The 12,825-nt window shown below is 50.9% G+C and overlaps 2 protein-coding genes across 4 annotated transcripts in view; one reads left to right on the top strand and one right to left on the bottom strand.

Moving 5' to 3' along the window:
• reln (reelin) overlaps positions 1-11,305 on the top strand; it is a 97,853-nt gene extending 86,548 nt beyond the window's left edge. For all 3 annotated transcript variants that reach the window (XM_049019581.1, XM_049019573.1, XM_049019591.1), the window contains 15 exons: positions 96-349; positions 748-902; positions 1,014-1,228; positions 1,519-1,696; positions 2,357-2,532; positions 2,718-2,824; positions 2,963-3,205; positions 3,323-3,498; positions 3,874-3,947; positions 4,035-4,196; positions 4,439-4,596; positions 5,393-5,612; positions 6,201-6,398; positions 6,737-6,835; positions 10,070-11,305. In XM_049019581.1, the coding sequence (XP_048875538.1) occupies positions 96-349; positions 748-902; positions 1,014-1,228; positions 1,519-1,696; positions 2,357-2,532; positions 2,718-2,824; positions 2,963-3,205; positions 3,323-3,498; positions 3,874-3,947; positions 4,035-4,196; positions 4,439-4,596; positions 5,393-5,612; positions 6,201-6,398; positions 6,737-6,835; positions 10,070-10,166 (2,512 nt within the window). In that variant the 3' untranslated portion in view covers positions 10,167-11,305. The remainder of the gene's footprint in view (positions 1-95; positions 350-747; positions 903-1,013; positions 1,229-1,518; positions 1,697-2,356; positions 2,533-2,717; positions 2,825-2,962; positions 3,206-3,322; positions 3,499-3,873; positions 3,948-4,034; positions 4,197-4,438; positions 4,597-5,392; positions 5,613-6,200; positions 6,399-6,736; positions 6,836-10,069) is intronic.
• Positions 11,306-11,934: 629 nt separating this feature from the next.
• On the bottom strand, positions 11,935-12,825 carry bncr (bouncer). Its single transcript, XM_049019758.1, has one exon. The coding sequence runs from the start codon at positions 12,747-12,749 to the stop codon at positions 12,336-12,338; it is 414 nt and encodes a 137-aa protein (XP_048875715.1). The 5' UTR covers positions 12,750-12,825; the 3' UTR covers positions 11,935-12,335.

Genomic DNA, 12,825 nt, shown 5'->3' with positions numbered 1-12,825 from the left:
CTTCTTGTACCAATTACCTGTATAACTCAGAATATTTCAATCTGACAGCAACTGCAAGTAAAGGTTGCTTGTTGTTTTTGTTGCTCCATACATAGGTTTGTGAATGTGCTGCTGCCCCCTGCTGCACGGGTGGAGGGAGTGCGTGTCCGCTGGTGGCAGCCGCAGCATGATGGTGTGGACCACAGCGACTGGGCTCTGGACAACGTGCTCATTGCTGGCTCAGACCCTCGGGCCCCGATCCTGGACACGTTCGGGGGGGTTGCTCTGCCCAATCACGAGCGAGCCCCCGCTGATGGAGCCTCTGTGGGACGTATCACCCACCTGCCCGAGCTGGAGGAGCCCGCCACAGGTGGGGGGTGGAGTAACAGAAGGGGGGGCCAGGTGTGGCGTGACAGTCTAACACATTGACTTCCAGCCCAGAAGCCGGCTGTGGTCCAAGAAGGAGTCTTAGATTTTAATGTTTGCTAAATGAACTTAATCCGAACTGCCACATTAAAAGCATCTTGTCGTATAAATTAGTAATCCAGCAAGAGGGAGTCCAATAACAGTAGAAAATGAAGTTTTAATAGTAATTACTCATTCTATCATTATAGATCTTGTGCTTATGAAACCAAAAAACCTATCAGGCTGACTTAGTGGTTTGTTACGGTTGTTATAGTGCCTACAGTTTGTCTCGTGGCACAGCGTGAGTAACTGGGCTGACAGTGAACACGAGGGGCGATACACTGACTGGACTGTGTCGCGCAGTGAGCGACCACTGGCTGTTCTCTGAGGACTGCGTGCTGCAGCGCTTCTGTGGCTCCCCGGATGGCGTGATGGTGTGCGGCAACATGGACGGGCGCGAGGTGTACGCCGTCACGCATGACATCGTCCCGGGCAACGGCTGGGTCATGCAGTTCAAGGTCAGCCGGCCGAGACACGGGGTCGCGGCGGGCTTTTGTCGGTCGCCTGTGTCACATGACTCTCATGCTGTCCTCTGGCCTGTGCCCATTGGCTGTTGACCTCCCGTCCAGATGGCTATGGGCTGTGGTATTCCGGAGCGACTCGCTGAGAGACAGGTGCACGTCCAGTACTCGGTGGACTTCGGCGTGTCCTGGAAGTACCTGGTGCCCCAGTGCCTGCCCGCTGACCCGCAGTGTGGGGGCCAGGTGTCCCAGCCGTCCGTCCTCTTCCCGGCTGAGGCCTGGAAACGGGTGATCTACCCACTGGCGGACAGCCTGACTGACACGTGAGTTAGCCCTCATCCATATAAACAGCTGTGTCTCCCTTAAAACATTCAGACATGTGTTTCACTGCTGTGTGCCTATTTCAGGTAGCATTGAATTAGCCATAGCTCATGTTAGCAGGTTTTGCGTGTGTAGGAGCCAGGACTTGTACCCAGAGGGTTGTTGGTTCCTATCCCAGCAGAGGTGTAGCCATTATAGCCTTTTATTTGGATGGATGTTTATATGTAGCTTATATTATGTAGACATATGTGTGTGAGTGTGTTTTGTCTTACGTTGGGGTTGCGGGGGGCAGGTCGGTGCGCTTCCGGTTCTACCAGCAGCACTCGGACACCCAGTGGGCCCTGGAGAATTTCTACATCGGGCCGGCGTGCGAGGGCCACTGTGGGGGGCACGGAGACTGCCTGGACCAGCGCTGCCTCTGCGACCCCGGCTTCTCCGGGCCCAGCTGCCACGCCAGCTCGCCGCTCAGGGTACCGCCTCTATTTACCGGGGTTACTGTGGGCCTTGAACCCCTCTTGGGAAGCACAGGGCTTGTGGCAGGGGCATACATGCATACATGCCTAGCACATGCTAGGAGCAATTTAAAAACACCAGGTCAAGTAAGCACATGTTCTCTTATCTGACAGAAAGCCATACAATTACTGAGGGCTCCCAAGGACCATAGTGCTATCTGCTAACTTACTGTGCTGCCCATATTTATTATTAATATTATCATTAATACCCAAACGAGCTTGATGGGCCGAGTGGCCTCCTCTCGTTTGTAAATTTCTTATGTTATGTTCTTAATATAATAAGCCAGGAGGGCGCAATCTTGTCCTCAAAGGGCCAGTGTGTATGCAGGCTTTTGGGATAACCTTCAGGTCAGCTGTTCAAACCCAGGTGTGAGGACTCTTCCGCCAATCAGTCCTCTAATTAGTAATCTAATCAGGGATCAGTGAAACCCCACCCACACACACCCTTTCCGGATAAGACCGCCACTCCTGTAATAAGCAGTTACTTGCTAAGCAATCAGGACTCAAACCTGTTAATGGAACGTGAGATGTTGCAATATCTCACACTGCTCGGTTTCCTGACTGGATCGTAGTGTCTGTACTGATGGGGTCTGCGCCTCCCCTGTAACTCCTCCGCAGACTTCCCTAAAGGAGCGCTTTGACTGGGAGGGCTCCCCCGATCCCCAGTGGCAGATCCTGGAGGGTGGCCGCCCCTGTACTGACTGCGGGGTGCTCGTGGAGGGGACGGCCCTTTACTTCAGTGGTGCCAACGCCCGGCAGGCTGCCACCCAGGACCTGGATCTCCGTGGAGCCAAGTCAGTACTCCGACAATCCCTGGTGTAGCACATGTGCACGTTCTAGGCTGGGACATGACTGGATAGTCCTGTGGTTTAGCTTAAATGCTAAAAACAATGCTAATGAATTTCTAAAAAATGCTAAAACATGCTGAAAACGCTAATGATGCTAACTGATGCTAAAGGTGAGTCTCACACCCTGGCAGGTTTGTGGAGTACTGGGCGAGGATCGGGAGCGAGGACAACATGACAATGTGTCACCGGCCAACGTGCCGCAAAGAGGGAGTGCTGCTGGACTACTCCACCGACGGAGGTATGGAGCAGTATCACCCCCCCGGCACTAGGGGTCACCATCACGTACAAACAGGCACCGTTTATGTCAGGTTGCTGTAAAGCGCCATCGAGTGTCTCATCTTCTCTTGGTGTCTCGCTCCCTCCCATCTCGTCACAGGCGTATCTTGGACTCTGCTGCACGAGATGGATTACCTGAAGTATGTGTCTGTGCGGAGGGATTACATCACGCTGCCAGAGGGGGCGCTGTCCAACGCCACCCGCCTCCGCTGGTGGCAGCCTTTTACCTTCTCCTCAGGTCTGGCCATGCCCGGCCTGGAGCGTGCTCAGTGGGCCCTGGACAACATCCTGGTGGGCGGGTCTGACATCAACCCAAGCACCCTGCTTGATACTTTCGATGAAGGTTAGTGCTGTTAGCCATTAGCTGGGTTAGCCTGCTGGAAAAGGCCTCAATTTTAACCTCATTTGCCGTATTGTCCCCCCCTACCTTCCTGCTCTTCTGACCCTCCCCCCCCCCCAGAGGGCATGTCTCATGAGGAATCCTGGAGCTTCTACCCCAATGCCGTACGCACGGCTGGCTTCTGTGGAAACCCCTCCTTCCATCTGTACTGGCCCAACAAGAACGCCGACGGCACTCACAACATCTTGGTCACACGCGAGCTTATCGTCCAGCCCGGCTACATCCTGCAGTTCAAGGTCAGGACCCCTTCAGCTCTCAGGGTCATGGACCCAGCCCCCCCCCCCCCACCCCACCAAATATCTGTTTATCATCATATGTTTATCATGTTTGATTAATCCCCGCAAGAGCTGTGTTACTGATCACCAAAGCACCAGCTGCTTATTGAGTGGAGAGTGTTGGTGTCAGCCTGGAGCCAGGCAAGCACAGGGCAAAGGGCACCTTGAACGCCAGCCCATGGCAGATACATAAAAATTCATTGTCCAGCCAGTATAGCACTGTCTAATCCAAGCAGGGCCAGGCCAACAGGCTAATGAGATGGGGGCCCCCTGGTGGCTGCTGGGCCCTATGCAGCCAGGGGCTGGCCCTGTGTCTGAGTGTTTGGTCTGCTGCAGATTGTGGTGGGATGCGAGGCAGACAGCTGTGAGGATCACCACGCCGTGAAGCTCGAGTACAGGAAGGATGCCAGGTAATAGAGGGTCGTGCCATCTAAATACTCAGTGACTCAGTTCATGGGACTGATGAATCACGCTTTATCTCACTGCTCCCCCCCCAGGTCTGATTCCTGGCACTTGGTACAGTCCGAGTGTCTCCCCTCCTCCGTGAACAATGTGGGCTGCTCCCCCTTCCAGTTCCATGAGTCGACCGTCTACAGTCCCGTCAACAGTTCGGTGTGGACCAGGGTCACCGTCCAGCTACCAGACCATGTCTCCTCTGGGTACAGGAAGCCTCTGCCTCATGCAGCTCTCGCTCTGTTGGACCTGTCTGGGTTTTCCCACTATCAGTTGGGGTTCTATCTGTCGCTAGTGAACTTGGTGGAACTTGGTATCACCTTCTGGTTCCATTTAGATATTCAAGGTCTTTTTTTTTAAAGCTTGTGAAGATGTGAAATACATATGGACTGAATGTACCCTCTTTGGCTGTGTCAGTTATTGTTTTCCCACATTTTACCTCCTGTAGTGCGACGCAGTTCCGGTGGATCCAGAAGGAGGGTGCTGGTGAGCGGCAGGGCTGGGGAGTAGATCACGTTTACGTTGGCGAAGCGTGTCCAGGTCTCTGCAGCGGCCATGGCTATTGTACCAGTGGGGCTGTCTGCATCTGTGATGAAGGACATCAGGGTGAGAACAATGTCCTTCTGTCCTTTGTAACATTTCTGTTTAAATGAAGTAGCGGAGGTCCAGTTTTTTAGTGACACATTTACTAAACACCAGCTAAGGAATTCTGCACGGTTTCGTATGTGTGTGAAAGTGTCATATAAGGTTGTCAAGCCAATAGCATGTCTGTACTGTATATTAAAATTCACACCTACCACCTATGTTATGGAGAACTCAGGGCTACCATGGTATCTTTTAGGGAAAGCCTTCAAGGATCCTGAAGTTCCACAGAAAGTTGCTGAGCAGTGAGAGAGATGAAAACTGCGAGGGTTGGGGGGTGAGGCTTGTGGAGTTGCTAGTAGTGGGCTATGCAAAGACTTTTTAAAAAGAGGCTAAGATAAAGGAAGTATGGCACTATAATCTTCAAGACATATCTGTGAAGTAAGAAATCTGTGAAATGGAAATGTCTCACAGAAAAGCCTCATCATGTGGGCGGCGTCTCTGTCCAGCTTCTCTTGGCCCGTCACATGGGTGCCAGGACCGGCCTCTTTGGTGTCTCGGTCGACCGTTTCTCTGCATCTCACGTGGGTGTTGGGACCGGCCTCATCGGCATCTCCGCTGAGCTTCTCTCGGCCTGTCACATGGGTGTTGGGACCGGCCTCATCGGCATCTCCGCTGAGCTTCTCTCGGCCTGTCACATGGGTGTTGGGACCGGCCTCATCGGCATGTCTGTGGAACTTCTCTCGGCCTGTCACATGGGTGTTGGGACTGGCTTTGTTGGCATCTCCATCAAGCCTCTTTCTTCTCCTTCTTCCTCAAGGTGATGACTGCTCCCTGTCCAGCACCGAACTCCCCAGCTCCATCAAGGACAACTTTGAGTCTGGCGCCATGTCTGATGAGAGCTGGCAGCTGATCCAGGGAGGAGGTGTGGGTAACGGGTGTGGCCAGCTCTCTCCCCATGCCCATGGTGATTCTCTCTACTTCAACGGCTGCAAGATGAGGCAGGCCATCACCAAGCCTCTGGACCTCACCAGGGCAAGGTACAGAGAAAGCTTCATGAGGTTATTTTGTAGGCTGCCACTTGGTTAATGGTGAGGCATGAAATTGTTATGAAAACTTATTGGAGGTAAGGATTCTAACTGCCTTGATTTTGAGTTTGATTCACCACTTGATATGCTGTAAACCTAGTCAAACCAGCAAGATACTAGTTCCACATTTTAAGCTTCTTTCCCCTTTAACAACTTGAGGAACTTTTGCAAAGGTACGTCATGATATGCTTGAATCATTTATATATTCAGCACATGCTTTTGTTGAAAGTGATGTGCAAGTGGGGAAAATGTGTTAGGGTCAGAGTGCAGTATACCTGGAGAGGTTGGGGTGTAGGGTCTTTCTCAAGGGCCCAATGGTCAGAAGATTATTCAGGCAGCTATTGGAATTTGACCCTACAACCTTCCGGAGACAGGCAGTGGTTCATAACCCTCTGAGATACATAATAAATAATGCTCTGATAATGATGGGTGTCTTTCATGGTGCTCATATGTTGAGTTGTGTCTTGGATGGTGTTGTCTGCATGAACCAGGCTGCAGGTCATGATGATGCACTGACTTCATACCTTCACTCCCATGCAGCAAGATCATGTTCGTGCTGCAGATTGGCAGCATGTCCCAGACGGACAGCTGCAATGTGGCCCTGGACCGGCCTGACTCAGTGGACCGGGCTGTCCTGCTGCAATACAGCGTCAACCATGGCGTCAGCTGGCATGTCATTGCTCAGCATCAGCCCAAGGACTTCATCCGAGCCCAGAGGGTCTCCTACAACATCCCACTGTGAGTGTAGGCAGACCCGTCTGTTTCTCTGATGCACCAGAACATGCTATAGTTCATCTTTGCTAGTTGTTAAAACGTCACATGCAAGCTAGAGCAGGCCTAGCACGTAGCATAGCATACAACATTTTCTTTCTCACAGTAACATTGACTGGTCAATAGACATTTATTACAGTTTAGTCAAATTAGAGTCTGTAATCCTGATAAACCCACTGGATTGTGTGCTTTTGGTCTGCCACATGCGTTAATGCATAAAGCTTTAATACCTGGAGGCATGACAGCTTGGGTCCATGTGTAATGGTGACTTCTCACTCGCCAACCACTTCTCCTCCGTCCCTCAGCGAGGCGAGAGTGACAGGAGTGGAGCTCCGATGGTGGCAGCCCCGTCATGACGGTGCCGGCCACGACCAGTGGGCCCTGGACCATGTCGAGGTCGTCCTGTGAGTACATTTCCTCATTCTCATCATGATGGTCCCAAGTTGCTTCACACGCCCCAACTCTGTCCCTCCGCGTGTCAGTCGGCTCTCAATCAACACAACGTCTCACATTCTCAGCTTTATACTCACTTCGAGTTTCCAGATTATTCCGTATTAACCCTGGAATCATCTGAAGTTCTCTTTGAGTCTTGGGATGCCTCTTTCACCAGGATAACTTGCCTTAAGGCCTCTGCTGCTCCTTACAGTGCCCCAGAGTCACTAGATACCTTCTCTTCTCAAAGAGTACCTTTGTCTACTGGATGTTGTGCCACAAGTTTGGCTTTCCAGTGTGGGGAGTGTGAGTTTTCATCTAGGGGCATGAAGAACCTTGACGTCCCATTGTGCACACGGCACAATGTGGCTTATGACAGTCAAGCTGTTTATTCGGGAGCGTTCTGCACTTAAGGCTGCAACCAGAGAGTTTGAAGACCTCCTCCAGGGGATGGGGAATGGTTTGGCTTTGCAGCCTCCCTTCTTCTCTTTCTGCCAGCTGATGTCCAAACACTGATAGGTCCACAGACATTTCCATCCCACTTGCGGGGTACAGTGTAGGATTTGCACAGGCTGCCAGAGGCTCACTTCTGCCTGTAAGTATCTCCTCTAGATCACTCCAGTTGACACCAAGACAGTGAAAGGAATCTTACAGAGGTACAACACATGGTTCTGAGCAGGCTGGAGCCTGCTGTTACCTCCTTTGCTGTTTGCACAGCTCTCCTCCAGGCAGTGCCGTCCATGATTGGCGTTTCTCCTTCTCCTAAATCCCTGTCCAGGCTCATCCCCTCATCCCCACATTCTCCTCATCGTCCTCATCATTCCTCATCTTCCTTATCCTCCTCATCACTTCTCAATACTCCTCAATATTCCTCATCCCCTCATCACTCCTCATCCTCCTCATCACACCTCCTCTCTGCTTCATAATGCTCTTCATCTCCAGTTACCTGGCTGATTTCTCGTTGCCTTTCACCCTGTTTTTTCTCACTCCCGGCGGCCGTGATTTGCTCGGCATGTTCTGGTCTCCTTGACCTTCCAGTCTTTTTCATTCTCTGCCATTGTCTCTCATTCCCATTGATTCTCCTGCCCACTGTCCCTCTTTTCTTCCCTTCCTCATTTTCTCCTGCTCATTATCAGTTCGGCCACTCCTTCCCTGCACTGCCCCTCCAGGTCGGGTCTTCTGCCCACCAAGACCTTCCTGCGAGGCAGCTGCCCCCTCCCACCCCTCCCCTCTCGCGCTCTAACCTCTGCTCTCTTCTGCATTCTGCTCCCTGTCCTATGGCGGTAGAGTCAGGTAAGTTGCCCGCCGTTTTCAGAATGTGCCCATTCCACCCATCATGCCTACATGACCCCCCAGCCCCTGCCAGAGTCACGTGGGACACACTGTCATCGTTCTGGTACTTTCTGTAAGCTTAGCTGAAAGACAAAGGCCAGCAGTCTTCTGCCTACAGCTTTTTCTCCACCCCACGCATCTTCAGTGACAGTTCCTCTGTGGAACTATTGAAGTGCCCCATGGCTGCGGTTCCCTACAGCAGGGCCAGGATGACTGGACTGCATAAATACTTACTTATGTTCCAAAATCATTCAACAAGATCTCTGGGGGTGCTTGGGTATGTGACTTTGAAGGGACGACAGGTCAGGTCTTGTGAAATGGGGACTGGCATTTCACATATCTGTATTGTCATGGGTTGATGATATTAGCCCATTGACATACATTTCATTTTGTTTGCATTTACGCCTCCTAAGTATTTGTGTAGTCTTAGCCTGTTGGATGCTTGTGAGCTTTTAGCTTTCATTGTTCTAGTTTAGGTGTGGTTGAGTGTTGGGTACTGGGTGTTGGGTGTATATTATGGGGGAGATGAGGAGGTTGTAATCCCCGAATAATCAAAACCAGTCAATACAACCACCTGGACCCCCTTAACTGAGTGATCTCAACCTCCTACAGTGCTCAACCCAAAATGATGCCCTTGGTGGTGGGTGTTATTTTAACATGGTTTCCAGGGGAAGACTGTACTGCTGTGACCCAACCCACAGTATCTTATGCCACGTCACTGGAACACAGATATCTGTGGGGTGTTGATCCTTGCTGATTTGGACAGTGGACATGTTGCACAGTGAAATGGGGAAGGTTTGATCAGTCGGTCCCCACCTTCTTCATTTCATTCCAACATTTAATTGGTCATGTAGGTCTCAAACAAAAAAATTGTCCAATGTGATGATCTATTTGGTCTTACAGACCAAATGCACAAATCCACTCATCACAGCTCACAACTCTGACATCACTGGTATCTTTTCCGCTCCTCTTTACATCCTGCATGGCTCACAGTCTGTAGCTTTTTGCTTCTCACACTCCGTTTGCTCAGTCTTCTTTGGTCACGGAGTTTTCCGGAGTCTCCAGCTTCGAGGACATGGGCAACGTGTCCCACTACTCATTCCACCCCTCCCTTTGTAAGCCCTTCTGCCACCAACCACCTCCCCACTCCGTTGCCCACACCGCTTTGCAGAACCCTACACCTGCCCCAGCTGCTCTTGGCTCACTGGCACCGCCCTGCTGGAAGGAAGAGACAATGACAGGCTAAGCAGAATGAATTTTCATGGCATTTTTTTCTTTTCTCTTTCCTCCTCCTGTCTTTATGTCGATTTCGGCCATGACCTCAAACACTCACACTTGAATGCAGAAACTTTGTCCGTAGATCCACTGAGCTGGTCATTGAGCGTTTTGTGTCAGACACCCTCATCTTATTAGCCAATAATTAGGAATGTTCTGCTTTGGCCATTGGCTTTTCAGTGTAGAAAAGATCATGTATGGGCAAGCCTACATTGGGGTGAGGGAGAGGTTAACAGTCAAGGGTAACAGGATATTTTCAGAACCTGTTCTTTTCCACCTCATTACAAGAGGCAGGAGATACCAAGCAATTATGCTGGTTGTCACGCAGGCAAGTAGCGATGCAGATGGTACTCTAACCCACTGCGTGGTTGCCCAGACAGGTCCCCTAAAGAGGACGGAGATCTGAGCTGATTCTGAAAATCTGCTCTGCGTACTGCTGGAGTGATGGCAGTGGCGATGTTGATGGCAAGGACGCCTCTGAGCGTGGGAGTGTTTGGGGTTATGGGGGAAAATTCCTGAGGGCCTCATGTTTACCAGCTCCTTCTGAGCGCGGGTCATTAATCAATGTTTCGCTCTTTCTCTCCCACCCCCTCACTTAGCACCCGCAAGCAAAACTACATGGTGAACTTTTCGCGGCAGAGCAGCCTGCGGCACTACTACAGCAGGAAGAGGCGGGCTCTGCGGGAGCGTGCCTGAAATGCGCCGAGCGGCCTCGCTCGCACTGTGACCCGCCAGCTGACGCATAACCCTCCTCCACCACTTTGTGCTGATGGCGTCGACGCCCCGAAGAGCTCCACCAACCAGAGGATTCTGACCAGCCTTAGACCACCCGCCCCCCTCCACTCTCTGACTGACGCATGGGCCGTCCAATCAGACAGCTCGAAAAGCGCCAGCCGCTCAAGGCCTTCCCGAGAAACGCCAATGAGAAGGACTTGCAACAAACCAGCCGTTTTGTTTACTTCCTGTGGACTTTCGGGTTTGATTGGTTCATTATTGTTGCTGTTAGTATTCTCACTGCCATGATCACGATACAAGCCTGGCCTTCACCTTTTACCCTTCCTCAACCACACTGTGAAGCATAAAGGCATCTGTAAAGAGAGGCATCCGAGTGATACTGGGGGCTCCCGTCATCGAGGGGGCCCAGAAGCATCGCCACGACGACGATTATGATGCGATAATGAGTATTGTGTTCTTGCTGTTCCGTGCGTCTGTGACTTCAGTTCGTGACGAGTTGATTGTGCTATTCTGTTTACTTGTTTGTCTATCTTTGTTGTTTTTTTGTTTATTACTTACTGTTGATTTGTTTCCGGTTTCCTCCCCCTCCTCTATTACCGGACGGCTGATATTAAGGGTAGTCGAGCCTCGGAGGAAGATGAACGAGAAAACGAAAGGAAAGACAAAAATGAAACATTTACAATTTAGGTTTTTTTAAAAAATATTTTTTATATATGTTAGTTCCCAAAATGCAGATATTTATGGCAAAAAATTCTTCACTTAACATATTTAAGATGCACTGTGTATGAGATGTTATTTTTTAGTGTTAAGTTATTAGGCAGTTGAGCCACACACTGGCTGTGATGATCCGCCCCGGTCCATTCGTGTCGTCACCTCCTTCCCACCCCCCACCCCAGCTTCTCCATTTATTTCCGGTCCCCTGAGGTGCTGTCCACCCCGTCTGTGTTGTTTTGCAGTCTGTGTATGGTGGAGTCCTCCTCCCCAGTCCCAGTGTAACTCCAGTCTCCTGTATATAAATATATATATAAATGTGTGTATATCCACTATGGAAGCCCCCAGCAGCCTTATAAAAGGGAAATTAAAGTACAGTCCGAACCTCACAGCCCTGCCTGGTGTGTGTGTGTGTGGCATCAGATCCTGCAGCAGGGACAGGGACCAGTAACCCTCAACATCAGGATCAGAATCTTTGCCACGTGACCAGGGCCGTTGGAAGTGTTTGTTAGTACAGCTTTGCTACCGTTAGAGGCAACATGAGATAAAAAGAGAATATAAAAACAAAATACGTCAGACAGGGGTAAACAAGGTATTTGGGCAAATATATAAACACATTATATACAACGCATACAAAAATGTGCTATCATGTTGTGCAGGCAGACTGCCAGGGTTCTGTGCTGATACAAATGTTGCACAGATGTTTCCCAACAGGGAAGGTTGCTGAGGAGTCATACGCCTGCAGAGGGCGTCGCACCAGGGCCCATCGAGAAAATGGCTTTAGCTCCTACTGGAATGTATTTCAAATTCAAATGCCTTGTTCAGACCTGCTGTGACATTTCAGCGTTAGTGTTTACGTGCTGCTTCACAGGAAGCCGGCGCGCCCGGGAAGCGATAATCCCGACCGGCCTCAGAGAATCCCATATGCATTTCAGCCCCCACCTCAGAACCAGCAGCTTCACGGGATGAAGACGGCCAGCAGAAAGGGAATGAGCATCAAGAAAAGGAGGCCGCCATGTTTAAAAGTGCAGAAGGGTTACATTTATTATTTAAGGGAGACGGAGCAGCTTTCGTTTTTTTCTCCCCAAAAAAAGAGGTATTAAAATCACTTAAAAAAAAAACTCAAGACACATGGACAAAGATCACCATCACATTTCAAATAGCACCAGGAAAATGGTTGTATTTTAACACACAGCAGTCTGCATGGACTGAGTGGGAGGACATCCTGGGTACCCATAATGGCACACGCTGTACAGATAAGATCTGAAATACCCTCACCCGTGCTGGCGAAGGGCTTGGTCGCTCACAAACAGAGCTATAGGCTCACCGCACTTGTGAAGGAGCACAATATCGAGCGAGGCAGCCATCACTGAAAAAAAATGCGCCCCAAAGACACATGTGTGGTGGTGAGTCTGAGCGCTAGCAAGTCCCACTAGCCAGGAGAAAGGCTGTGGTGACAGGCAGCACCGTGAGGAGGCGTATGGGAGAGGTCGCTGCCGGACTGGAGTTGCAGAAATCCATGCTGCAGCAACTGTAGCTCAGGTTGTAGCTGACGCCCATATAGAAGACCCGGCTCCCCGTCGAACACTGCTTCTCCGCGACGCAGCCTCGGCCGGCCAGCACCCCATAGCTGCCATAGCGCCCTGTCGCCTTGTAGCACACCTCCTGAGGTAGACACTCCGAATACATGGGCTTGCAGGTCTTATCTGCTGCCTGCAGGGGGCAGAAGATGCAGCGTAGGTTCTTACAGAGCAGGCCTGGCAGCAGCATGCAGGCACACAGCAGCACAGCCAGACGCCTACAGAGAGGAAGCCTAATGCCACAGAACACCATCCTTCAGCAGGGGGGAGCTGCCTGCTGTTAGCACACGGCTTGAATGAGTTACCTTTGCACCTGACGTTAGTGACGA

This window comes from Brienomyrus brachyistius, chromosome 1, assembly GCF_023856365.1.
Source record: "Brienomyrus brachyistius isolate T26 chromosome 1, BBRACH_0.4, whole genome shotgun sequence".
In the NCBI taxonomy this organism is placed as follows: Eukaryota; Metazoa; Chordata; class Actinopteri; order Osteoglossiformes; family Mormyridae; genus Brienomyrus; species Brienomyrus brachyistius.
The sequence above is the reverse complement of the archived record's forward strand: the minus strand, read 5'-3'. Positions and strand labels throughout refer to the sequence as shown.

What these genes read in the sequence shown, in the direction of transcription:
- bncr (XM_049019758.1), bottom strand. Translation starts at nt 12,749, where the DNA reads ATGGTGTTCTGTGGCATTAGGCTTCCTCTCTGTAGGCGTCTGGCTGTG.